Source organism: Anabrus simplex, chromosome 1 (assembly GCF_040414725.1).
Source record: "Anabrus simplex isolate iqAnaSimp1 chromosome 1, ASM4041472v1, whole genome shotgun sequence".
Lineage (NCBI taxonomy): Eukaryota > Metazoa > Arthropoda > Insecta > Orthoptera > Tettigoniidae > Anabrus > Anabrus simplex.
Window position 1 is genome coordinate 521,519,963 of NC_090265.1, and position 25,788 is coordinate 521,545,750.

The 25,788-nt window shown below is 36.9% G+C and overlaps 1 protein-coding gene across 1 annotated transcript in view; it reads right to left on the minus strand.

Moving 5' to 3' along the window:
* The window catches only part of LOC136876163 (short transient receptor potential channel 5), an 89,276-nt gene that overhangs the window by 19,905 nt on the left and 43,583 nt on the right, over positions 1-25,788 (minus strand). Inside the window, exons 5-7 of the mRNA XM_068228132.1 lie at positions 12,440-12,545; positions 10,510-10,732; positions 3,711-3,789 (exon numbers count right to left, since the gene is read on the minus strand). Of these exons, the coding sequence (XP_068084233.1) occupies positions 3,711-3,789; positions 10,510-10,732; positions 12,440-12,545 (408 nt within the window). The remainder of the gene's footprint in view (positions 1-3,710; positions 3,790-10,509; positions 10,733-12,439; positions 12,546-25,788) is intronic.

Consider the following 25,788-nt stretch of genomic DNA (forward strand, 5'->3'; position numbering starts at 1 on the left):
TATTACAAACCTGAAAAAAAAGAAACATATCTTTTTTTTTTTCTTTCTGGAAAATCCCATTAATGGGGTTAAACAGGAGTGACAAGTTGGGTTGAATTTTTAGAAATGTAAGATGTTACAGACGTAAAAATTGGTATTTGGAATCTCCTGTAAAAGTAAAGAAACATAGGTGATTTGTTTTTGGAAACTCCACTTAAGGGGAACTAAAAAGGGGTGAAATTTTAAAATGAGAATTTCTACAGTATATCTCAAAAACTTAACATTTTACCGAAGTGAAAATTGGTATTTTTATCTCTATTAAAAATAAAGAAACATGTACTTTTTGTTTTCTGAAAAACCACTTGGGTGGAGGGGTAAAAGTGGTTGAAAATGGGGTTGAATTCTTTTAATTAGGATACTGATATCTCAAAAACTGAAGATGTTACAGACGTGAAATTTGGTATTTGGAATCTACTTGAAAAATGAATAAATACCTATTTTTTGTATTCGGAAATCCACTTAAATGGGGGGGGGGGGGAATTGAAAAAATTTGAGTTATTTGTATAAAGATACTATTATCTCAAAAATGAAAGATTTTGCAGACATGAAAATTGGTATTTGGAATCTGCTTTAAAAGTAAATAAACATGTATTCTCAGAATATCCAATGAAGGGGGGGGGGGGGGGATGGAGGTGAAAGAATTGAAAAATTAATTGAATTAATTGTATGAGGATACTTACATCTAATAAAAACTAAAGTTGTTACAGATGTGAAAATTGGTAGTTGAATCTTCTTTAAAAACAAAGAAAAATGCGGTTTTGGGGGGAAATCATTTGGAGAGCGGGGTTGAAAAGGAGTTGAATTCCTTTTATGACGACACATATCTCAAAAACTGAAGATGTTAGAGTCGTGATAATTGGTATTTAGATGATCCTTTACTATTACAGAAACAAATAATTTTTGCCGGAAAATTCACTTAAGACGGAGGGTGGGGGTGGGGAGTGTGAAAGGAAGTGAAAAGAAAGTGAATTGTTTTTATGGGGATAATTATATCTCAGAACTGAAGGTAACAGACGTGAACATTGGTATTTGGAATCTCCTTTAAACATAAAGAAACACGCCTTCTTTTTTTTGTGTGTGTGGGGGCGGGGATAAATTAACTTAACGGCAGTGGGGTGAAAAAAAGAGATGAGACCACTTGATTTTACTGTTCATAATGTACTTATTCTGATCGTAAACTGATCATTTTTAATCTTTCCTGGGTTCATTTTCAAGAGCCATCTTTTCCTGTGGTGAACATTAAGTTAGATTACAGTAGATTCTCCTGGCATATAAATAAGAATTTAAACACATTTGAAATAAACTATAGGAATGGCATTAACTGCACAATTGTTCACCTCTATAATAAGGTCATTAATGCACTGAAGTATATCATTCGTATCACCAGAAATCCTGCGCACTTTCCTACGTGCGACGATGGTGCTGGTCACATTGTCAACAATGACAATGGCAGCAGATGTGGGTTCCAGACCATTAATAATAATAATAATAATAATAATAATAATAATAATAATAATAATAATAATAATAATAATAATAACAACAACCTAAATTCAACTAATATCACCCACCCTAATAATAATAATGATAATGTTCTGGACCATCGTCAAAATGTGCGGACCGCACTGGAAACGGGTCCTGGCCGGGTAATGACTACGATTGCAGTCCAGCCTCGGGTTCAGTACCGCCAAGGCACCCAAGACGACACCACGCCGGATCTCCTCAAGGATTTGATCCATATTAAAAATGCTATAGGAAAAGATGGCAAAGATTTAGAGACCCAACTGACCGGGTGGAATACATGGACCTAGCCCGGGAAGTACAAAATCGATTGCTGGAAAGAAAGCTTGAAAAATGGGAGGAACTTGCCGTAATCTCTCAGAAAACGAGTCAGATCACAAATATTAGTGGATACTCTCAGAAAAAGAGTCAGATCACGAATTTTGGCAGATTATATATAAAATGTTAAGCATTCAATTATAGATTTCATTATAATACCGTAGCGAAGCATGGGTATCATGCTAGTACCTAATATTTCTAACTTACTTCTTGTTATTCCTGCATACCTGATGTGCATGCATAGAAACACACTTACAACAACACCAAATGCCAAAATGATGTGGGAGACCACTCCATGTAAGTTACACCCTACATAAGAAGGACGTGTGAATATGTATGTTGGAGTTACACCGCACGTCATTTTGGCGTACTAGGTTTAAGAAAAGAAAACATAACTTACTGCGCATGACAGACAGGCAAGCAGCACCAATGGCATCTCTCACCAGACTGAATGAACAAGGAATAGTGGTGGAGGGAATAACTATCCCCTCCCATTGAACGCTAGATGGTGTTCATTCGCACAACACATCAGAAAGTCGTATGGTGTAATTGTCAGGGTTAATACAGGTTGCTTTGTTAAAAACGACATGAAATGTATAAATTCTCAGGCCACATATAAAGTTGATGAGGGCTGCATTCAGTCTAGAGGCCACATGTCAGATATACCTGACTTGCACAATCTTCATAAGTGACTTCCTTTCACATATTATTATTTGTGCTATAATCTGTGTAGTTTTTATGTATTTTCTTAGGTTCTGTTAATTCTTTCCTTTAATTTTGCCTTGTGCTCTTAAGCAGAAAAATGGTAGTACCATTAAAGAAGTAGTACGAAGGTCAATCAAATATAAATGAGATTTTTGTTGCTGAACATCAACAGTTGGTACAACTGGACCTGTGCTTCTGCAATGCTTAGGCGGGACCATTAGGAGTGGGAAGAGTGTGCTGTCAGATATTTTCCGCCGTTTCCTCAGTAACGCTTCCGATCTCGGAGCAACAGGTGCACCCCTCCACTACGCAACGCATAATTATAAAATTTCTTGCTCATGAAGGAGTTACAGCAGTGGAAATTTGCCAGAGATTGACTGCACAGTTTGGTGATCAAACATTGTCAAGGACGCGTGTGTCTGCCTGGCATAAAAAGTTCAAGGAAGGATGAGAACATGTGGAAAATCACCAACATGATCGCCGTCCGCGGACCAGCATTACAGATGAAAACATTCGTGTGCTTAAAGACATTATTGATGACAATAGATGGACACGAGCGACACAAAATCAATGCTGCTTACTACTGCGAGCTGTTGAACAAGGCGAGGGTTGCATATCCCTGCAAAAGACGAGACCAACCGATTCGACAGGTCATCATCCTCCACGACAATGCGTGGCCCCATACTGCAGCTCTAACTGTCTCTGAGCTACAGGAAATGCACTGGACTACACTTGATCATCCTTCTTACAGCACAGACTTATTGCCCTGCAATTTCCATTTGTTCGGACCGCAACGATTTGAAGATGATGAGAGTGTAGAAGACTTCATGCGCAACTGGCTGGTGACACGACCCTGTTCATTTTACGATGAGGGCATCAAAAAACTGCCCATACGCTGGGGGTAAATGCATTTCCATAGCAGGAAACTATGTGGAAAAATAAATGTTAATTGCCTTGTGTTTTTCAATAAATGAATTTAAAGAAAAAATAAAATCTCATTTATATATCGATCCCCCACTCATAGTTATTATGAGGTTCAAATGGATTAAAGTATTATTATTAATAGGTTCAAACATTTATGAACAGCAACATTTATACAATATTATATATCATTATTACCTACTCACCAGCAGCAAAGGCTAGAATGAGTAAAAAGTAGATTACAACAAACTTCGCAATGTCTTTCACCATTTTTCCCAGAGACACCTGTAAAAGAGAATTGGATGGAATTATTTCTAATGGAATATAGAACTTCCACATTAACTTCATGTTGGGTTTTCCTATACACGTATGTAGGAAGAATATTGCATTTGATATAGCCACTGATCACTTTATGTAACAAAGGTCGGAGAACTGTAAATGGCTTCTCAGGTCAAGTATGCTAAGATAGATAGCTCAAGATGTTAGATTTAGTTGTGTTCCTCAAAACAGGATGGTGATTCTTAACAACGAAAGTAAACAAGTTAATAACACTGTTTAGGTGAGATATGTTTGTCATAGCAGATGAGGACCAAATATGAGAACAAGAGTCAATAATGGAGAGAACATAGGAAACGAAGTATAATTTTAAGCCGTTAATATCATTAATTGTAGTGAACCTGTAAGGATTGCCAAGGCTACGCAGGGCTTGGGATTTTATTAACTTGGTAAGAGCAGAGGAGGTTGGTTCACAGTCAATTAGGCTTCTTACCTGAGAAGTCGATTGCAGTGCCTTTCAATTAACCTATCATTGGATTATCTAGTGGTTTTTCCAATTTTTAAATAATCAGTAATCCCAGCTAAAATTCTATATGCCCGCTAGAATATAATAAATCATTACATCCCTTATAAACACATTCAAGAGAAGACTCTGTATGAGGATATAGTTGCCATTCACAACCTGTGATGTTTACATCTGTTGAGTGAATGGGACCCTTATTGAGACCAGCTTACTGTAATGTGTAAACATCATATGTTACCGTATTATATTCTTACTCCCTCGTTCCACTTAGGCACTATCGTGCTACAGCGTAAAACATTACACTATCAAATGCAACATTATTAATTCAACCTGTGCCTGAGGAACAACAAAAGCAAAGCCCTGAAGGCCATTGGAGGAGAGGAAGGTAAAGTCTTCCACTTTCCATAACCTCAGTATTAAGAGAAATAGAGTGGTAAACCCTGTGCTTGGCTGTCTTTGCTCCCAGGAATTAATCTGGTACTAATTCTTAGTGCAGGCTGAATGGACCAAAGGGCAGTGTCCTATTCCAGAAGTGGAAATCTTGTTTCATAAATATTTTTACTTTCTGACAGGGAATCAAACCCATATCATTTAGGGTGAATCAAGCACACCTTTACAGCCTTGACTAGGCAACCCACAACTTATGGATCAAGGCATCATAATAGTATTAATGAAGGGAACTGTCAAACCTCTTACTTTGAGATGTTCCAATGCTTCAGATTTTCAAAGAAAATGAATATAAAACAGAGCAAGGGACATGATAAAATATGAGGAAGTCATATGATCATGGAGGAAGCTGTATTCAGACACTGAGGAACTAGCAGATGAACTCCATGGTTTTGAAAAGAATAACAGTGGACATGTTTTAGCAAAAGACCATAAAAATCTGGTGGAGGAAAATGACCAGTTTATTGCTGTAGACAAAAAAAAACCTTAATCAGCAGCTGGACACATACTTAATGCTTCCTGGGCATGAAATAAAAAGTGACAACATTATTTACAGTACTACTGATGACCCTATGTGCGAGGCTACTATGTTGGTGACAGTGATAAGAAAGAAGAGACTGTACCGCGATCCCACACACCTCTAAAAACAGCACTTGAATCAGTAGAAACTCTCATGCAATTTATGGAAAAGTAAGAAGACACTTCATTCTCAGACATATTTTATTCCAGAGAATTAGCGTGGATCAGAAAAGAAATTGCTGGTAGTAAAGTTGAGAAGGAAGTTGCAGACTTCTTTAAAATAACATTAAAATATGAGGGAAAAACCAAGTCGCAGATGATCTGTCTTTCCCTATTATCCATTTCTTCTCCCTCCTTCATTAAGACAGATAATCAAGCTTTTACTGTATTAGACCATGTACTGCACATAAAAAAATGTAAATGTAGCATATGTAGACTTTTTTGTTTAACTGGAATAAGATGTGACATTAGTTTATTTTTTACTTTATTGATTATGCGATAAACCATTTCCATATTAAACCCATTAAACTTGACTATGCTCTTGATATATTGTATTTCTTTATTATGTTCTTTGGGTGTGAACGGTATTTTAAATGCTCTATGCTTGTTTATGTGAGTTAGGGTGTAATGAATTACTTTTAACTTTAATAGGGGGAAAAGTTGGTTTTCTGTAGATTTGGTATTTGAATTAGTTGTTTTTACGTGTAGTAGTGATATATAAAATGTTTATAATTTATTAACCTCATCTTCTTTAGTAAACTTGATGTTCTGATCTAAACTGTTCAGGTATTCTAAAATATTGTCACTACTGTCAAGTTCTTGATCTATTATTGTAAATGTGTCGTCTACGTATCGTAACCATAAGTTTAGGCCTTGTATTTTAGATAATATTATAGTGTATTCTAGATGATCCATATAAATATCTGCTAAAATACCTGATACCGGATATCCTATGGATATTCCCTTCTATTGATATAATTTCAAATTAAATGTGAAAAAATTATTGTCTAGCACAAAATTTAATATTTTAATCAAATCATGAACTTCATGAACAGCTTAGATCAGAACAACATAAAGTTTACTAAAGGAGATGAGGTCAATAAATCTGTAAATCTTTTAGATATCACTACTACATGTAAAAACAAAGAATTTGAATACCAAATCTACAGTAAACCAACATTTTTCCCTATTAGAATTAAAAATAATTCATTACACCCTAACTCACACAAACAAGCAGTTCACTATAGCTTCATCTATAAAGCATTTAAAATACCCCTCACGCCCAAAGAACATAATAAAGAAATACAATATATCAAGAGCATAGCTAAGTTTAATGGATTTAATTTGGAAATGGTTTGCATAATTAACAGAGTTAAAAATAAACTAATGTCAAATCTTATTCCAGTTAAACAAAAAATTCTACATATGCTATATTTACATACAATAACTCTAATATGAGGGTCGAGTCATAAGTCATGCCAACTATTATTTTTCTTGCAAACAGGAGACAACACAGAAAATCTAAGATATGCATTTGGAAATATAAGGCATGTACTTATGCATAGTGCCTGAAGACAAATTCTGACCTCAGGAGATTCTCGTAGGAAAGTGACAGAATACAGGCCATTGGTAAACATTTGTTTTATTATGGTATAGACAGCAAATACACAAGATTACGTACAAAGGACAGGTCTCCATTGGTTTCAGACCTTAGAAATAATCACCCAAGGTTTCCAATGTGCATTGCCAGTGGTAGGGCAGGCGCTGAATACCATTCACTGCATGTGTATCGCTAATGTGTGACACCTCTCTCCGAAATGCTGTTACTATGTCCTCTTTGTTAGCAAACCGTTGTCCACGTAATGGCATCTTGACTTTGGGGATTAGATCATAGTCACATGGGCTCAGATCAGGCAAATAAGGCGAGTACATCTTTATCCGTACATCTTTGTCCACGGACACTGGGCGACCTGGGTGAGGCAAATCGGCAGTTGATGCTATACCCTGTTTGAACGTCTCCACCCACCTCGCCACTGTTCTATAGGGCATGGCATGCACACCTAATGCTTCCCTCAGCTCTGCATGGCATTGGCGTGCCTTTCTGCCATGGAGAACTGCTATTTTAATACACAATTGTTGCTCCTGCTTGTTGAATTCTATTTTGTGATGCTCTCACTCACACACTGAACTTTGGGGGCATGCTTAGACCCACACTGTTGTTTACATACACCATCTCGTGGCATCATAGGCAAGTACATACCGTACGCTTCCAAATGCATATCTTAGATTTTCTGTGTTGTCTCCTGTTCATGAGAAAAAAAAATAGTTGCCATGACATATGACTCGATCTAAGTATATATCAGATAGCAAATCAATTTAATGAGACATAAAAATCAAATTTAAAACACAGAACACCAATCAAAATTTGTTTTTACACCACCGTTTTTTTAATTGGATAATGATCAATATTCAGGTTCAGGAATTTATAAGCTAACGTGCTCTAACTGTTTCACCTCGTATATCGGACAGACTGGACGTAGTTTTTCAACAAGATATTTAGAACATTTCAATGCTAATAAACATAATAAATATTCAGCTATGAGTGCAGACATGAAAGAAACAGGACACACTTTCACAACAATAGATCAGGATTTAACAGTACTAAGAAACTTACGGCGACACTCCGGAGATAAAAAGTCGATATTTTGATCATTCTGGTGAATTTTTTTTAAGACTGAAATTGAAAGGATTGAGTTTCTTTTTTCTTGTCATGAAGTTATTCCACTGAATTCAAACAATTTATCACTGTAATAATGCTTTGTTTGCCAATTGTAATTTTACATTTAAATACCATTTTTCTGCCATAATATTCTGCCAAATGTAACAAAATTTGTACGGTATATGTATCACAGCTATATTAAGAAACCTACATATGGAATTTTTGATTGCAGAATTTTTCGAAATAGTAGGGATTTTTAAGTCAAAAATTTTAGAACGTAAACATTTTACAAATTTTAATACAATATATCTCCTTATATAAATTATGTACAGAAAAATTGATACATAGTGCTTTTAAAGGAATTATTATCTACCTACAGTAATTACAAATTTAAATTAAGATGTTAATTAAATTTCATGAAAATATGGGATTAAAAATTTCAAAAGAAAATATTTTTTGGAAAAACTATTAATTGTATATGAAAGAAATGTTAGTGATACCTGTACTTTTATGTATGTGATATTCCCACAAAGTTTTGTGAAAATCCATGCATTAGGTAAAAATATATTTTTATCTCCGGTGTGTCGCCTTAAGAAAAGGTAAACTAATGAATTAATATGAAAACATCTACAGTTTAATAGACCAATACTTCAATAAAAACCTTAATTTGAATGACACAATAGACACAAAAACCTCACTATACGATTTAATTCCACAATTACTAAAAATAATGAAAAAAAAGGAGTGAATTTTTTAAACATCAATAAATCTTCTCATAAAAAAGTCCCAACCACAAATGAATACTCCTCCAAGACCAGCCAATACACCGTCCGCCCCTTCCCCTACCTGCCCTCCACCATAGATAAAACACGAGGCATTCAGGCTCACTCACAGCTAGTCGGTCAAGTAGTGTCACCGAGACAAGCTAACTGCGAGAGAGACAATGGGGTAAGTGATAGTAACGTATCCAGACAGATTCACACAAGATGCTGTCAGTTGGTACAATTAATTTTATTCATACATATTCAGAAATTAACACACACATAACCTTAATCACAGTATCACAATAAAACACTTCACTTTGATAATATCAACAAAGCCGCCATTATTTAAAAAAACTACCAATCGCTGCACATGGAGATTACAACTTTGAAACACAGTTGAAAACAAATGACTGCGTATTTCATATGGTGACTGCAAATATTGCATGTCAGCCCGGGATATATACTTGCTACACCATACCTCTACTAAACGACAACTAACTTTTTCCGTCAAGATTGTCTTCTTACATATATGCGCCTAGCAAGGCTTCTAGAAAGTTACATTGAAAAATATATCTTTGTGAAAATTCTAGAGTGTCTAATACATAGGTTATAATGTATAGAATATTTTCAGTTGTTCTCGTGCCTATTACCGTTCTGGAAGTTATAGTGTGTTTCACAATTATGGATTACAATTTATATATAGAGGTAAGAATAAATTATAATATTAATTTACAGGTATTTACATTAACTGAACTGATATAAATGTCTATATAAAGTGTACGTTTCATGACATAACCTCAAAAACAACGCAATCATATTGTATGTACACATGATGTAATAATAATAACACTACTACTAAGTGGGTGTAACACTTCACAGCTCTACATACAATAACAATAATCATAAAATAATAATAAAAATAAAAATAATAATTATTCAAGCTTGATATCTGCATTCGTTACCCATGGTCAAGAGAATATTGTTTTCAAGTTATACCTGTTATCGCACTTGCGTCAATAGATTCCTATGCCTTTCACTTTTAATTTAATAACACTCATTCCCAATAGTAAAACATGCAATTTTCTTATCGTTACAGACACTCAATTCAACTCCAATCTTCATAATGAAGTTCCAGATTTCATCAGTTATATGAACACATTGAGAAGTCCCCTGTTCTACTCTCTCCGATAACAAGCGGCTTACTACTTTAACAGCAAAGCATCTGTTAGTAATGTGACAAAAAAATAATAATAATAATAATAATAATAATAATAATAATAATAATAATAATAATAATAATAATAATAATAATAATAATAATAATAATAATAATAATATTTTCATATTTGTCCCTTTCTCCCCTTTTTTGTTGCTCTACCTTCCCACTCTGGACTGCCATTGTGTTTATCCTTACAAAATAATTAGATGAACAGTTAGTATTTGCTGGGTTAAGTGGCTCAGACAGTTGAGGCACTGGCCTTCTGACCCCAAATTGGCAGAATTGATCCTGCTCAGTCCGGTGGTATTTGAAGGGGCTCAAATATGTCAGCCTTATGTTGATAGATTTATTGTGGGGCAAAATTCTGGCACCTCGGCACCTCCGAAAACCATAAAAGCCGTTAGTGAGATGTAAAATAAATAACATAATTGTTATTATTAGTCCTATTCCCTGGATAATCTCAATGTATGCTAAAACTAAGAGTACACATCCATAACATGTTACCTTCATTCACTGTAAGATGTAGAGCACTGCTTACCTGCAGTGGACCGAGGTGGTAGTTCAACTGGCACAGAAGAAGGATGCGAGCAAACGCCATTATAGCTGCTGCAGTGAAAAAGCCTTCAGCTATAAGTGTGGGATCAAGATAATGCCAATACTTTCGTTCCAAGTCCCTTTCTCCTTTATTCTTCACATCAAGATAGGCAGCTATCCAGCATAAGAATGTGATACAGAACAGTAACTGCCAGATACAATCATACCTGCAATCACATCTATCAATTCTTTTAGACCTGCATTTTGCCTTAATGTTTTGAAGAGGTGTAATGTAACTATAACTAATTAAAAAGTTAAACAGTTAGATGGAGTGCTGGAAATGAAACTGTACATTACCGAGCAAGTTGACTGTGTGATTCAGACTGTGTAGCTGTTAGCTTGTATTCGGGAGTTTGTGGGTTTGAACCCCGCTATCAGCAGCCCTGAAGATGGTTTTCCATGGTTTCCCATAATCACAGCAGTCAAATGCTGGTGCTGTGCTTTAAATAAGGCCACAGTTAGGTTTCTTCCCAGTCATTTCCTATCCCATCTTAGAGAGAAAAAAATTCTGAGTTGGAGAAACATTCAGATACTAGCAGAAAGAAAATAAATTGTACACTCAGCTGCACAAAAATCTTTTAAAATCCTCTTGTTTGAAATCAAATGTACATATTGGACATGTGGTAAGATTCCAAGCATCTTCTCTTTGCCTACTGGTTATCCACAGTTTACGAATATCCTCGCATTTCAAGAATTCGTAAAATTAAATATTTCTTTGCCGGCCAGTTTTTGTGGGGCTGAATGTACATTTTAAAAGGTCATGTGATCGTAATGCAATAATTTCAATATTAGATCAAATGAACAATGGAGTTGCCAGTACATGCATACTTGCTGGTCCCATGTCAGTAGGATGTAACACCCTCCCAGATTTGAATACATGCACCAATTTGGTTCATAAGGAAGCTATACAGACACATGCTCTCCTGAGACAAGCAGTTACACAGCTGTTGTAACTAGCCTCTGATATCCTGCAATCAAGACTGATAGAGCTGACGTCTGAACTGATCTTATGTGTTATACCTGGGACAGATCAGGGGGACTTATTGGCAATGGGAGTGAGAATGCAGGATGTCACTGATACATCTCTGTGCCACCAGGGTCCCTAAATCACTAAAGGATGACTTGAAGTATTACTTCATTCTTCAACCCTGCTGGGGGTGGAGATCCAATTCTCCCTTCTATTTATAGGCCTAACATTAATTACTTTAACTATAATTCAGTGATGATGAGACATCACAACACCGGTAAAATGTTTTCTCAATCTCTTATGGTAGAGATATGATAGCCGAGTAACACAGTCGCTAACTTCTCACCAAGATGTCCATGTTTGGAATTCCAGCCAATGCATATGGAATTTTTAAAATCACATCCTTGTGGTGAAACAGAAGGTCCCTTGGCTATGATCATGATATCAACATAAAACTACAAGCTTGCTTTTTGTCAAATTGTTTATCTTCTTACGACCCAAAATTTTGTAATTATTGAAGTCATTTACAAGTCACATATCTCTTTCCTCAAGGTGTAATATTTTAGAGTTGCTACAAACTTTGTACATTAAAATAAAATCCTATTTATAGATAGACTTCTCTACACCTGACACAAGCAAGTAAGTAGACACAGCAACAGATAGAATAGTACCAAGAGCTGTGCAGGGTGGAACAGCTTCTCAGGTTTTGGAAATGAAGAAGGCTCTTCAATTACACACTCTACTAATGAAGCAGAACTCAGTCTTGTGATCATGGAGCTGGAATGGACAGGTCATGCATGCTTTGCAATTCAATTACTTTGTAGAAAATGTGGAAGTTAGGTCAGAGTGGTTTTGGCAGGTGAGGGAGACTAGGTTACTGAAATGGCTAGTTTTAAAATATACATACCAGTTACTTAAAACAGTGAAGAAACGCCTTGGCCCCTGAATTATGTACATTCGTATTGATCTCCAGACAAAAGCTACTACATAGACCACCAATATTGGTTCAAGACCTGCAACAAAATAAGCAGTTGATTTAACCATAACCAGATGATCATGACAATGTTTTTTATTGACATTATTAAACTGGTCAAATTTTAAGACTGAAGAAGAATTTATTTTATGTATAGGATATAGGACACAAATCAGGTTCGTTTACACATGTTTCTCTAATTTTGTTTAATATGCCCCAGATTTTGACCATTCTTATGTACCAAACCTAAGTATAACTCTAATTAGACAGGAAAAAAAGAAACCTGACCCTTTGGAAAGTGAAAGTATTTGGAAAAGAAAGACCACAAAAAGGAATGAAGAAAACAGGAGTTTACCAGTGGAGGTCAGATAGCAAAAGATGAAAGTGACAAGGATGGCATAAGTAAGAAAAACTACTGGATCATCTTTCCTCCTTCAAGTCATAAAGAGGATGTAAATTATTCTTCTGGCATTGAAATGTTAGAAGCTTAATTATCTACGAGTAGAATACAACGATGTTGAAATATTCCTGCCAATTTCACCCTCTTCCTAGCTTCAGCTATGGCTATACATCCATGTAAGGAATTTTTTAAGAGAGTGTTTTACTGACAGTACTGGATGTTAAATTTGGTTTCATTACTTAATCTGTCTCTTTTCTTAATGAACCAATCTTAATGTTATGGTGCTTTCCAAATCCATCCAGAACTGGATAAATTCCTGTTCCTAGATACTTTCAGCTGACAGTTAAGAGTGAAATGTATACTACCAATGTATATTTCAATATGATAATTTTGAAGTTCATTATTTTGTGCAGCTACAACTGTACCGTATTTTTCTATATTTCCATATATAATGCCACAGCAATGTGGTGGGGGTGGTGATTATTATTTTAAGAGGGAGTACAGCTAGGCAACCATCCTCTATAAAACACTAAGCAGAGAGAAAAAATGGAAGGGAACCAGCATTTCAAAAAAATGAATGTATTAGCCAAAGAAAGACAAGGGCCACTAAGGGTTTGGAAATGAAAGACTCCCTGGCTTTGAATGCTCTAATACTGTCAGGGTTGTAAAAGAACAAGAGTTGACCAAGAAAGGTCAGACAGAATAGATGAAAGTGAGGTGCCTGGCACAAGTAAGTGGAAGCAATGCCAGCTAAAAGGTGCTCTGGTTGCCAACCCAAGCTCCAAAGTTTAGAGCCCCTGGGGCCCCTTTCAGTCACCTCTAAAGACAGGCAGAAGCTGCTGTAAGGTGTTATTCTATCACTCTCATCCAGAAGGGGATACCATAGGAACCAATTACATTGCAGAACTAATTCGTATAAACTTGCCTCAGATAATAATCCATTTTTCTCTGTGTTTATAATTTCTGACTGCAGAGCATATTATTAACACCTCAGGCTTTTCATTTTTACAAAGAGTAAAAACCCCAAGAATATTCAGGCAACTTAACAGTATGCAGTAAATAAACCTATAACCTCGATTATACCTGGTATCTTCAAAAAATAAGGTAACTTAATAAGAGCTTGCATCGAGAAACTTTATTTTGCAGGTAGGTATCATGAGACAGAGCAGTAAGGCACTTACACGCATTACTATTCAGCATAATCACCATTCTTGTTCAAGCACTTGTTCCAATGGTACACCAAGGCCTCAAAGAAATTTGCATCCAGTCCCTTTGGCCAAATTATGACAACATGCTGAACGGCTGTATTGTCGTTGAATTGCTTACCATTAAGGTGCTACTTCAATGATCCAAAGAGAGAGGGAACCTACTGGGTGCAAGGTCAGGGTTGTAGGGAGGATGGTCCAGTACTGCCCACTAGAAGCACCGTAACAATTCACCTGTGTTGTTGGTGCATGTGGTTTGGAGTTGCTGTGCAGAACACATCGCCTGTTGAGAGAAGTCTAGGTTCTTTTCTGCAAATTGCAACCTGCAATTGTTCCAGTGTGTGTGATAGTAACTGGCAACATTCACTGTTGCTCCTCTGGTGAGGAAATCAACCATCCGGTCCATCCTCCCTATAGCCCTGACCTGGCATCCAGTGATTTCCATCTCTACAGACTGTTGACGAAGCACCTGGGTGGGGAACAATTCAACAATGATATGGCCATTCACATGCTGTCATGACGTGGCTTGAGAGACTGGATACAAATTTCTTCAATACCTCGTTGTAACGTTAAAAAAAAGTGCTTGCACAACAAGGAAGACTATGTTGAATAGTGATGCGTATCAGTGTCCTTCTACTGTGTGACCTTGTATCTTCCTGTAAAATAAAGTTTCTCTATGCAAGTTTTTGATACCATATGTTTTGCTGCATCTTTGTAAATATTTAGTGTAGATAGATACCTAATTAGCCATAAGGTGGTATATATATTTAAATTCTAAGACAAATTCTCGTCACAGTGCAAAGAAGAAGATAAAAAGGGAATCAAAATACCGTATATGTTAACAGACTGTGATGTATATTGTTCCTTACTTCAATGTACATTATACGGCAACTAACATTTGAAAAGGATTAATGCGGTATTACAAAAGAATGTATGTTTTGTTTCTAAATTAATATTTTTAAAGTGTAATATGTCTTGCCTTCCAATGTGTTTTTTAAAATTTAAAAGTGTCTTTTTTTCAATTGTAACATTTTTAGCACAGCCACTGAAATTTTTTAAAAGGTGTTCATGAAATATCCATTTATTTACAGCAATTTATTTGGGCTTTTAATATAGGTTATTAAAAACATGTTTTGAGAATGAGTTTGAAAATCATAATTCGCTATAACCTATGTTTGTATTAAATATTAAATTTAATAAATGAAAATAGAGATATTTGAAACAACATAAAGGAAAGAAAAAGTTAGAGGGTTAATAAATTCCATACTGGGTGAGTTGGCCATGCGGTTAGGGGCGCGCGGCTGTGAGCTTGCATCCAGGAGATAGTGGGTTCGAATCCCACTTTCGGCAGCCCTGAAGATGGTTTTCCGTAGTTTCCCATTTTCACACCAGGCAAATGCTGGGGCTGTACCTTAATTAAGGCCATGGCCGCTTCCTTCCAACTCCTAGGTCTTTCCTATCCCATCATTGCCATAAGATCTATCTGTGTTGGTGCGACGTAAAGCCACTAGCAAAAAAATAAATTCCATTTCAGATGGTCCTGTTTTTCATCACTGAAAACAGGTGTCTGAAGTTCTGAGCATGTTTACAAAGAATTCAGACAGCAGATAAGACAGAAATTGCTCCCTTTTTCTCTCATGGCAATGCTATTGGGAACATACTTAATAGTTAACAGAAATGAAAATGCATAGCTGTCAGATCTGCTAGTCTTCATTAAGGTACAGTACAATCTTGACAATCTGACATATATGGGACCAGGAAACCACCAAATTATCAAAAAATTCCAGATTATCGGGAGTAAAAAAATACAATTTTACAGATAAGTACAGAACATTTCTATTTCTGGAAAAAATAATACTTATACAGGTTTTGGCTATGAAAAATAATCATTGATTGTTTTTTGTTTCTTTGATTTAAACAATTTTATCAAAAATGCACTCTTGTAACTGTTTAAGCATCAGGACATCATCACTTGCAATGCCATTTTCTTCTGTCCATTGAGTGCAGACATTGAGAGCAGTCATTGTATTGCTCTTGGTCACAGTTTGCCGAGTCAAAACCTCCAAGTCATCATTAGATTCGTTATCCGGGGATCGAATTTGGCTGAGGATTTCTTCATCAGACTGGGACTGAAAATTTTCCTCGCTTGTCCCTTGAAGCCAATCAGTGATTTCCTCATTTGTCAGGATAACATCCACTTTACATTTGTTAGAAAACTCTTGCAAAAACGGGGAAGTCAATTGTAAAGAAGAGTTATCATCTTTAGAATGGTCAACCATGTTTTCAGAATTGAAAGCAGGTTATGTTGGCCAAACCTTTTTCTACGAACACTGGATAGTGTCACTTTTAACTTTGTTCCAGCTGTGAGATAGATTAAAAATGATGTCTCTAATGTTTGTTTTTTTCAAAAAATTTATTACTCCATCAGTTTGTTTTATTATATCAGAAAGGAGCGATTTTTTGTAATTAACTTTTATTTGCTGGATTACATTTTGGTCCATGGACTGCAAGAGTGGTGTCATGTTCAGAGGCATGTAGAGGACTTGAATTTGCCTGTCTTCAGAATGTAGATCCTCTTCTTTAGGGTGTCTAGGAGCATTATCCAGAAGTAGCAAAGTTTTAGGAGGTAAATTGTGGTCTTTTGAAAATCTTTTTACAGCTAGTATAAAATCTTGCTTGAACCATTCGGTAAAAACATCTCGGGTAACCCATCCTTTGGTTTGGTTTTTATAGGTGACTGGTAAGTGAGATACATTTTGAAATGCCCTTGGATGCTTGGTTTTTCCTACAACCAGTAACTAACGGAAGTTTATGTGTGCCAGTGGAATTTGCACAAGACATGAATGTCAATCTGTCTTTTGACATTTTCCTTCCTGGGGCACTTTATTCAGAAGAGTGTACAAAGGTCTTATGTGGTAACATCCTCCAGAATAAACCACTTTCATCCACGTTGTAAACTTGCTCTAGCAGAAGACCCAATTCTTGGATTTTTAATTCAAATTTCTTCTGAAAAGGGCCAATGGCCGAAACATCACTAGACAATTTTTCTCCCCTGACAGTTAAGAAACGAATCCCAAATCTTTTCTTAAAATTATCAAGCCAGCCATTGCTAGTCCGAAAATTGTCCTTTTTCATTATTTTTTCATAAAAAATATTTTTCCTTTTCACAAAGAATGTCACCTGATAATGGCGTGTGCCTGGCATACTCTTGCATAAACCAAGTGAATAAAGCATTTTCCATTTCAGGACACTCACCTGTTTTAACTATCTTTCTTCCCTTCAAGTCTCCCTCAGCACTCCTAACGTACTCCAGGATTTTATCATGGTTGACTTTGATGTTGTAGATTGTAGATCGTCCAACACCATAAGTCTGTGATAGATTTGCCATGGCTTCTCCTTTGTCAAGTTTAATTATTATCTCTTGTTTTTGACACAAACTTAAAGTCATGTGCTTTCTTTTGGTCGACATTATAGGTAATGGCACTAGATAAACACACTACAAAATACAGTACCTACACATACGTACAGTACGTACTACTGTATACACTAGGTTGTAAACTTGATAACAATGGTGAAAGAGCTAATGGCCGAAAAGTGGCGTACAGAATGAGTAGATAGTGAAGGGAGGAAGGAAGGCAGACAATATGATACGTGTTTCCCGAGAGCGCCGGACTAAACAACCGCTGGATTATCGAGATTGTACTGTACATCTGATTGAGGTTTTCAGTCTAATACTGCTTGGAACAGATTAAGGTATCTGGTTCAGTAACAGTTCTACCTGCTGCTCATGTGAAAACGGGAAATTTTTCATTCTGGGGGACATCTTGTCAAAGCAGAATAGAAGTAGTACATGGTATTCAGTACTGAAGTTTCTCTTCTTGTACTATTTCCTTATATACCTTTTTGGCTTGTTTATATTTCTGTCAATTCTCTGTACTTTTGCTGCTTATCCACTTCCTCCAAGCCATTTGTTTCTCTTTAACTGCTTCCTTTACCCTGCTCTTCCACCAAGGAGTCTCCTTTTCCTTTTTCCTCCTTGATAGTCTTCCACACGTGTTTATTGCACACTTTACAAATCCATTTCTGAAACATGTCCATTCCTCTTCCACACTGTTCACATCATCTTTGAGAATTTCTTTCTTCAGATCCTCTTGAAACTTTTCCCTTACTTCTTTCTCTTTTAACTTCCATCCCTTTATTTTTCTTTCCCTTTTTTCTGTTAACTTCGTTATTTTACCAAGTTTAATTTGGCTATTTTATGGTCTCCTTCGAAATCTGCTCTTAGCATTGCTGTCACACCTTCCACTTGTCTAGGTTTCTCTATCTCCACCAGAATTAGATCAATCATTGTCTTTGTCTTTCTGCTGCCCCAACCATATCTAGTTATTTTTTGTGAGTTCTTTTCTCTAAACCATTGGTATTATAAATTTACTCATTCAGAACAAATATTTCAGATTCCCTATGGGAATCAACATCTATATCATCTGATGGCCAAGCAGGCATTAATTTTTTATAATGGGACAGAGTGTCTCATGGTGCATTGGCACTGCCGGTGGCTATAATTAGCTTACGCAGTGGCCTCCACAGTATGCACTAGCCAGCGTCTTGGTAGGTGTGCTAGGTACCAACTGATGAGCCCAGCCTAGCATACGAGGGCGAAACACTGGCAACCAGGAATGAGTTAGCTGGAAAATTTATAATGTCCAATAATGGACCATTTATATTGGTATTATAAATTTACTCATTCGGAACAAATATTTCAGATTCCCTATGGGAATCAACATCTATATCATCTGATGGCCAAGCAGGCATTAATTTTTGATAATGGGACAGAGTGTCTCATGGTGCATTGGCACTGTCGGTGGCTACAATTAGCTTACGCAGTGGCCTCCACAGTATGCACTAGCCAGCGTCTTGGTAGGTGTGCTAGGTACCAATTGATGAGCCCAGCCTAGCATACGAGGGCGAAACGCTGGCAACCAGGAATGAGTTAGCTGGAAAATTTATAATGTCCAATAACGGACCATTTATATTGGTATTATAAATTTACTCATTCGGAACAAATATTTCAGATTCCCTATGGGAATCAACATCTATATCATCTGATGGCCAAGCAGGCATTAATTTTTTATAATGGGACAGAGTGTCTCATGGTGCATTGGCACTTACGCAGTGGCCTCCACAGTATGCACTAGCCAGCGTCTTGGTAGGTGTGCTAGGTACCAACTGATGAGCCCAGCCTAGCATACGAGGGCGAAACGCTGGCAACCAGGAATGAGTTAGCTGGAAAATTTATAATGTCCAATAACGGACCATTTATATTGGTATGACTTGCTTTAATGACGGATTGGAGATCCTTCCACACTGATCGACTCGGTTTACCCGTTATAATAGTGAATATGAATTAAAACGGCAAGATAAATCATCCCAACAAAAAAGCTGAACTTGGACGAGTTTCCGTAAAAATCCTCCCACCCTCCAGAGTAAAAAAAATATTAAAGTATGGGTTCATTGTAGCAGTATTTTTCACAGTTGGAATAAAAAATATAAACGTACCAAATCCAATCATGTTATAGGTTCTTTGGAGGCTGATGTACCCAAATTAATATCAATTCTTTTTAATGTGGTCAATCAGTTCTACATGATTTCCAGACCTCAAAACATGTGAAATTAAAATACTGTAAGTATAAATAAACTTGTCCATTATTTTAAATTGATGTAGACTAATGAAAGAAAGAAAGAAAGAAAGAAAGAAAGAAAGAAAGGAAGGAAGGAAGGAAGTACAAATGTATTTTTTTTAATGTTCTTTAGCTTATCCCAATTATTTCTGAGGTGTCTGGAGCCACCTAGGCTCATTTTGGTTTTGGCTGGGAGTTTGTGACACCACATGATATTTGAGATGAAAATTCCAACTTAGGATCGAGTGGGATTTGTACATGAGCTTTCAGGTGCAAAGCTGGAAGCTAAGTCACTGAGCTAATCACACCATGCAAAGAAAGAACAAATATATAAAATCAGGAAAATAAAATATATGAAATTAACTTAAGTCATGTTCGTAAAACAGTGACACTTTTGAAGGAAATCATAGACAAAAAAGTACATACCTGTACTGTATATATATTTTATACAAGGTGTCTGCGTTAAAGGTATAATAATATAAAATTGAATAACTTGAGAAATAATGAAGATATTTATTGGTGGTTTGTTTCTACAACTAGAGTAACTCAAAATGTTTTCTCTGTTTGCTTGTCATGGCAGTGGTACCACATGCGCATGCGCGTAACTGCATTGTTCATGAGAAGCACGCCAGTAACCATGTGGTCTCCACAGCAGAAGGTGTTCTGTGTGCTTTCACTCGCGAAGATAAAATCCATTACACTATTACAACGTAGATTTTGGCGCGAGTATGGACTGTTACCAACTGATGATGTTCCCACTTACGTAACAATCATGAAATGGGACAGGCACCTTCAAGAATCTGGGACCTTGTTTTACAGTACACGATGTCGTCCACAAAAGGTTGCGCCTACGGGCATACAAACTTCAGCTTTGTCAGAAAATCAAACCTCAGGACAGGCTGCTACGGAAGGCATTTGCGGAGACAATTTTGGCAAAAACTGATGGAAACGACGCACTCCTTGATTCGGTCTGATTCTCAGACGAGGCTACATTCCATATTTCCAGGACGGTAAACAAGCACAATTGCCGCATATGGGGATCTGAACCTCCCCACATAGTGATAGAGTTGAAGTGAATGTGTGGTGTAGATTGTTGGAGGACAGGGTTATTGGCCCATTCTTCTTCGCGGAGCCTACAGTTAATGGAACATGTTACCTAGACTTGTTGGAGCAGCATGTTGTGCCACAACTTCCTCGTGACGTGATCTTTCAGCAAGATGGTGCACCATGCCATTATGCGGAAGTTGTGAGGGATTTCTTGAATCGTGAGTTCCCAGATCGCTGGATTGGGAGAGATAGTCCATCAATTACTTGGCTCCCTAGAAGCCCCGACATTATGCAACTTGATTTTTTCCTGTGGGGTTTTGTCAAGAATCAAGTGTACCAGACACCAGTTCGTGATCTACCAGATCTGCATCATCACATTAGTGCAACTATCACAAATGTTACACCTACAATGCTGCAGAACACTTGGAGAGAAGTGGAATACCGATTAGATGTCTGTCGCGGCACTAATGGTGCACATATCAAGGTTTATTAGGTATGTAAACAAACATTTTGAGTCACCCTACTTGTAGAAACAAACCGCAAGTAAATATCTCCACTACTTCTCAACTTATTAAATTTTATATTATTATATTACCTTTAACCAGACACCTTGTATTTGTTTTACATTGTGGTGGCCATGAATGACATTTATATTCTTTGAACTTTTCTATAGAGCTGCATTGCACACTTCATCCATCTTATTTTTAACATTTGTTTTGATTATTCCATGAATTATTTGAACACATTGTATGAACTGAAGTTAAGTACAAATTAAACTTATTGCACTCCTGTATACAATTTTTGTTATCAAATAATCATACTGGTAACACCTGACATGATTTGAACATGCCACTGAAGTGAACAAACAATCATTTTAGTGGCTATATTGGAGTGAAACATAGAAAGTACAGTAGCTATAATAGTGAATATGAATGAGAACAACAAGATTATTCATCTGAACAAAAAAGCTGAACTTGGACGAGTTTCCGTAAAAATCCCCCACTCTCCAGAGAAAAAATATTAAGGTATGGGTTCATTGTAACAGAATTTTCCACAGTTGGAATAAAAAATATATAAACATACCAAATTCAATCATGTTATAGATTCTTTGGAGGTTGATGTACCCAAATTAATATCAGTTCTTTTTAATGTGGTCAATCAGTTCTACATAATTTCCAGACCTCAAATCATGTTTAATCCAACCATTTAAGACGTCAGAAGGCAAGGAGGGCACAAAGAGCATTGGCCAGCACCCAAAAGACTGTTTTCATTTGAAAACAGCACTGTCCATATTAATTGCAAGTAAGGATGATCTGGAGACATTAAATCCTATGATGGATAAAATTGCAGACATCTTACTCACAGGTTCAGATTTTTATTCACAACATATTCAACCAGCACCATCAAATTCTGTCGATCAAATGACAGGTCAATTGTGATTGTGTTTCTCGCATGGAAACACAGATCTTCTAACTCACATGCGCTATTAGTGAACATCTATCAAACTCCCATTCCTCATAAGACATCTCTTGGTATTCAAGCAGCAGTTCCCATTCTTCAAGAAACATTTCTCGCTCATTATGAAAACTGTAAGTACCCCTCATAAACTGACCGTCACCAAGCACGCATTTGGAAACATTACTTGGAACATCTATTAGAACGTATGGAGGAACACTTAACCTAGGATTACACTAGAACTCTTCGTGGAACGTTTAGGTCACAATGTACTAGAGCCAATTTTATTCACCATTACAGCCTATTAGTTGATTTAAAACACAGAAAACTTATTGACCCAACAACATTACCATGTAGAATCAGTGTCATGCACACTGTAGTTATAGCAAAGGAAGAGAGATTGTCCTTTGACAGTGGCGGCTGGTGCATAAAATCAGTTGTGTGCTGTAACCCATTTGCACCCCCACCCCCACAAAATAAAAATATTTAGAAACATATAGAAAAACTCACTCAGTGATGATAAATGAAGTCCATACGTTGCTCCTTCTTGCTACAGAATTTGTCGATCACCCTGGCGTTGAACCCGTCCATGCTGGAGACCATCTTCTTCTCAATGGAAAGCATTGTGAGGGCACTTAGTCTTTCTTGTAACATGGTGTTCCACAGGAAGGTCTTGATACTCTTCAGTGATGAGAAAGATCTCTCAGGCTCTGAAGTAGTCATGGGTGTTGTTACTAATATCTTCAGAAGCTTAGTTATTTGGCAGAATGTACCTTGCAGATTACTAGAAATTATAAACTGCAGAAGTGGAACTGCCCCACCAATATTCTTAAAATCTGGCCCACAATACAGAACCAACAGCTCCATTCTGAGCTTTTCTTTTCCACCATGCTATAGGTCTGGACAGTCACATCAAGTTCTTTATCCGGAAACATTTTAGAAAACCGTTCAAAGTTGGTGGACTCTAACAATTTTGCTGCTTCCAGGTGATCCAAGGTTTGGAAGCAATCACGGGTCTCACGTGTTATTCTATCGCACACTTCCTTGGCATCAGTACGCCAACATGATAGTTTTCTGCGCTTGTTTTCTGAAGCACACGTTCCTTCAGAAGTACTGGCAATGTTTTCTACTGATTCTCTTATTTTGTTTATCACTTGAATGAAGTGTGACACAGCATATTTTATTTTTACAGCATCAGCTGTTTTGACTGCAACTGGTTGTATATTATGTCCACATGTGGCATCATTTTATGAATGATATCCAAAAGATAAACTCCTCATCTTCTAAGCTGCAACGAAGCCCGTTTGCTTCAAGGCATGGGGGGTTTTCTCCAACATTAATAAACACTCTTTTATGGAATTGCTTTGTTCGTACACCATATTTACGGTGCACGACCTGAAATTCCATCTAGTCGCTGGTCCCATTGGAATTCTTCGAGCTGCCACTGCTTCTAAAGCAGACATCCGTTGCGGCGACTTTGAAAAGAAAACAGGACATGCTGAAAGGTGAGCGAAGAACACCCTAGCTGACTGATTCTGCTAAGCAGCATATTCCATTGTCAGATTCAGCTGGTGTGCATAGCAGTGGATGTAATGTGTGTTGGAATAGTAGGCTTTTATCTTTGCTTGCACTCCACCTTTATCACCACTCATTACTGATGCCCCGTCGTATGTCTGCGCAATAACTTTGTGCGGTGTACTTTTAAACATGTTGTTCATTTCACTTAAAATGCATGATGCAAGAGCATCCGCATCCTGACCTTCTGGTTTAAAGAAGCCCCAAAATCGTTCGTATGGAATACCATCATTTTTATACCGAAATACCAACACTAACTGCGTCTGCTCTGAAATATTGGTAGTTTTATCGGCCATTACACTAACAAAATTTGCTTGCTGTATTTCTTCTGCTATCACTTCTTTGCAGGTCTCAAGCATGCAGTCCAACAGCTCGTCCTGGATGGTTTTTGAGGTCCCTTTGAAAACTCTATTAGATTCAATGTGCTCCTTTACTGCACTGTCTATGCTAGAAATTAAATCTCCCAAGCCCAAGAAAACACCAGGATTGTCGGAACTATCACTTTCATCGTGTCCCTTTAAAGCTAATTCAAACTCACCACAAAACTTAATGCAGTCTACAATTCTTGATAGCACATACCTGTTCTTTTCAACTTGTTGATTGTGCTTTTCTTTTTCTTCGTGATAAGCACGGCTTAAAAATGTTGCAATATTAACCCTTCCTAAAAACTTAAGTTTAAAGAATTATGAATGTGTTTCTCACTGTCATTATGCTTCTTAATTAAAGCGTTTAGATGTCCAAGATCTTTAACACCCACTGTTCCCCAAGAATCACTATTGCCAAAACACAAACATGGAAAACAGAAAAGGGCATTTCTATTCTCGCATCCGCACACCCATTCGTCTTTATACACTTTTCTATTAAATTTTCTAGTGTATGGAGTTTTATTAGATATGCTTTTCTGAGCAATATCTAAGTCTGGGGTAGGTCTACCTAACTTCTTTACCTTAATTTTTTCTTCCAGAGTTCTGGTTGAAAATCTTCTTTTCAAGAGGCTCTCCACTGAGTTTTCCATTTTGAACTAACACTCAACTAACCTCAACACACACACGTTCCTCATACAAAACTAATTAAGCATACAATAACACCTGCATCGACAAAACATTCACAAACTCAGAAACACTTTGTGTGAGTGCGCAAAAACAGAACTTCTCAATGTTACTAAAAGCACTGAAATAAAACCAGCAACGCAGTAATGCAAAATACATGTTATGTGCTATAGTGACATTTATGAACTAGGCATTTTGTAATTAAAGAAAATAAAAACATCGTGTCCTTATTTTGACAACATAAATAGTACAATTTTTTTCGTTCATCGATTTACAAATGTGGTTACGGAATAGGCAAGTTGGGAGTATTAAAAGATCTGGCGGGAACAGCTGATGCCTTCCTCTACAGTATTTTGTTTTCCCGTTTGTTTTGAGCGATTCCCTCTTAATACTATCACTGAATCCAGAGGGTGCCACGCTCTTGTTTCGGTCGAAATGCAAGTGTGATCACTGATCAGTGCTGCCTCTCTGTGATCAAACGCAGAATCACTAGCAAGTGAGGTCTTGGCTGTTCTTTCCACAGCAGATCGGAAGAGTTGGGTACGCATGCGCAATAGGCAGAGTTCCTGCTTTCTGGCAAAAATCTTAACAAATTTTCACTGAGCTGTTTACGCACAGCCTCCGGAGTGAGGCGCATGACAACTTACCTGATTGTGAGGGGAGTTGAATAATTTCCTGTTCTTTGAATAACGTCTTATTCAATGCACTGTATTTGATTGTACTAGATAACCTTATTAAAGTAATTTATTTTGAAATATACAATGTGCTGCAGCCCCTCAGCACATACGATACGGCCGCCCCTGCCCCTTGAAAAAAAATACGGGCAGTCAAAGCTAAGTTTCAGAAAATTGTTGTGGAAATCTGCAAGCCCTCC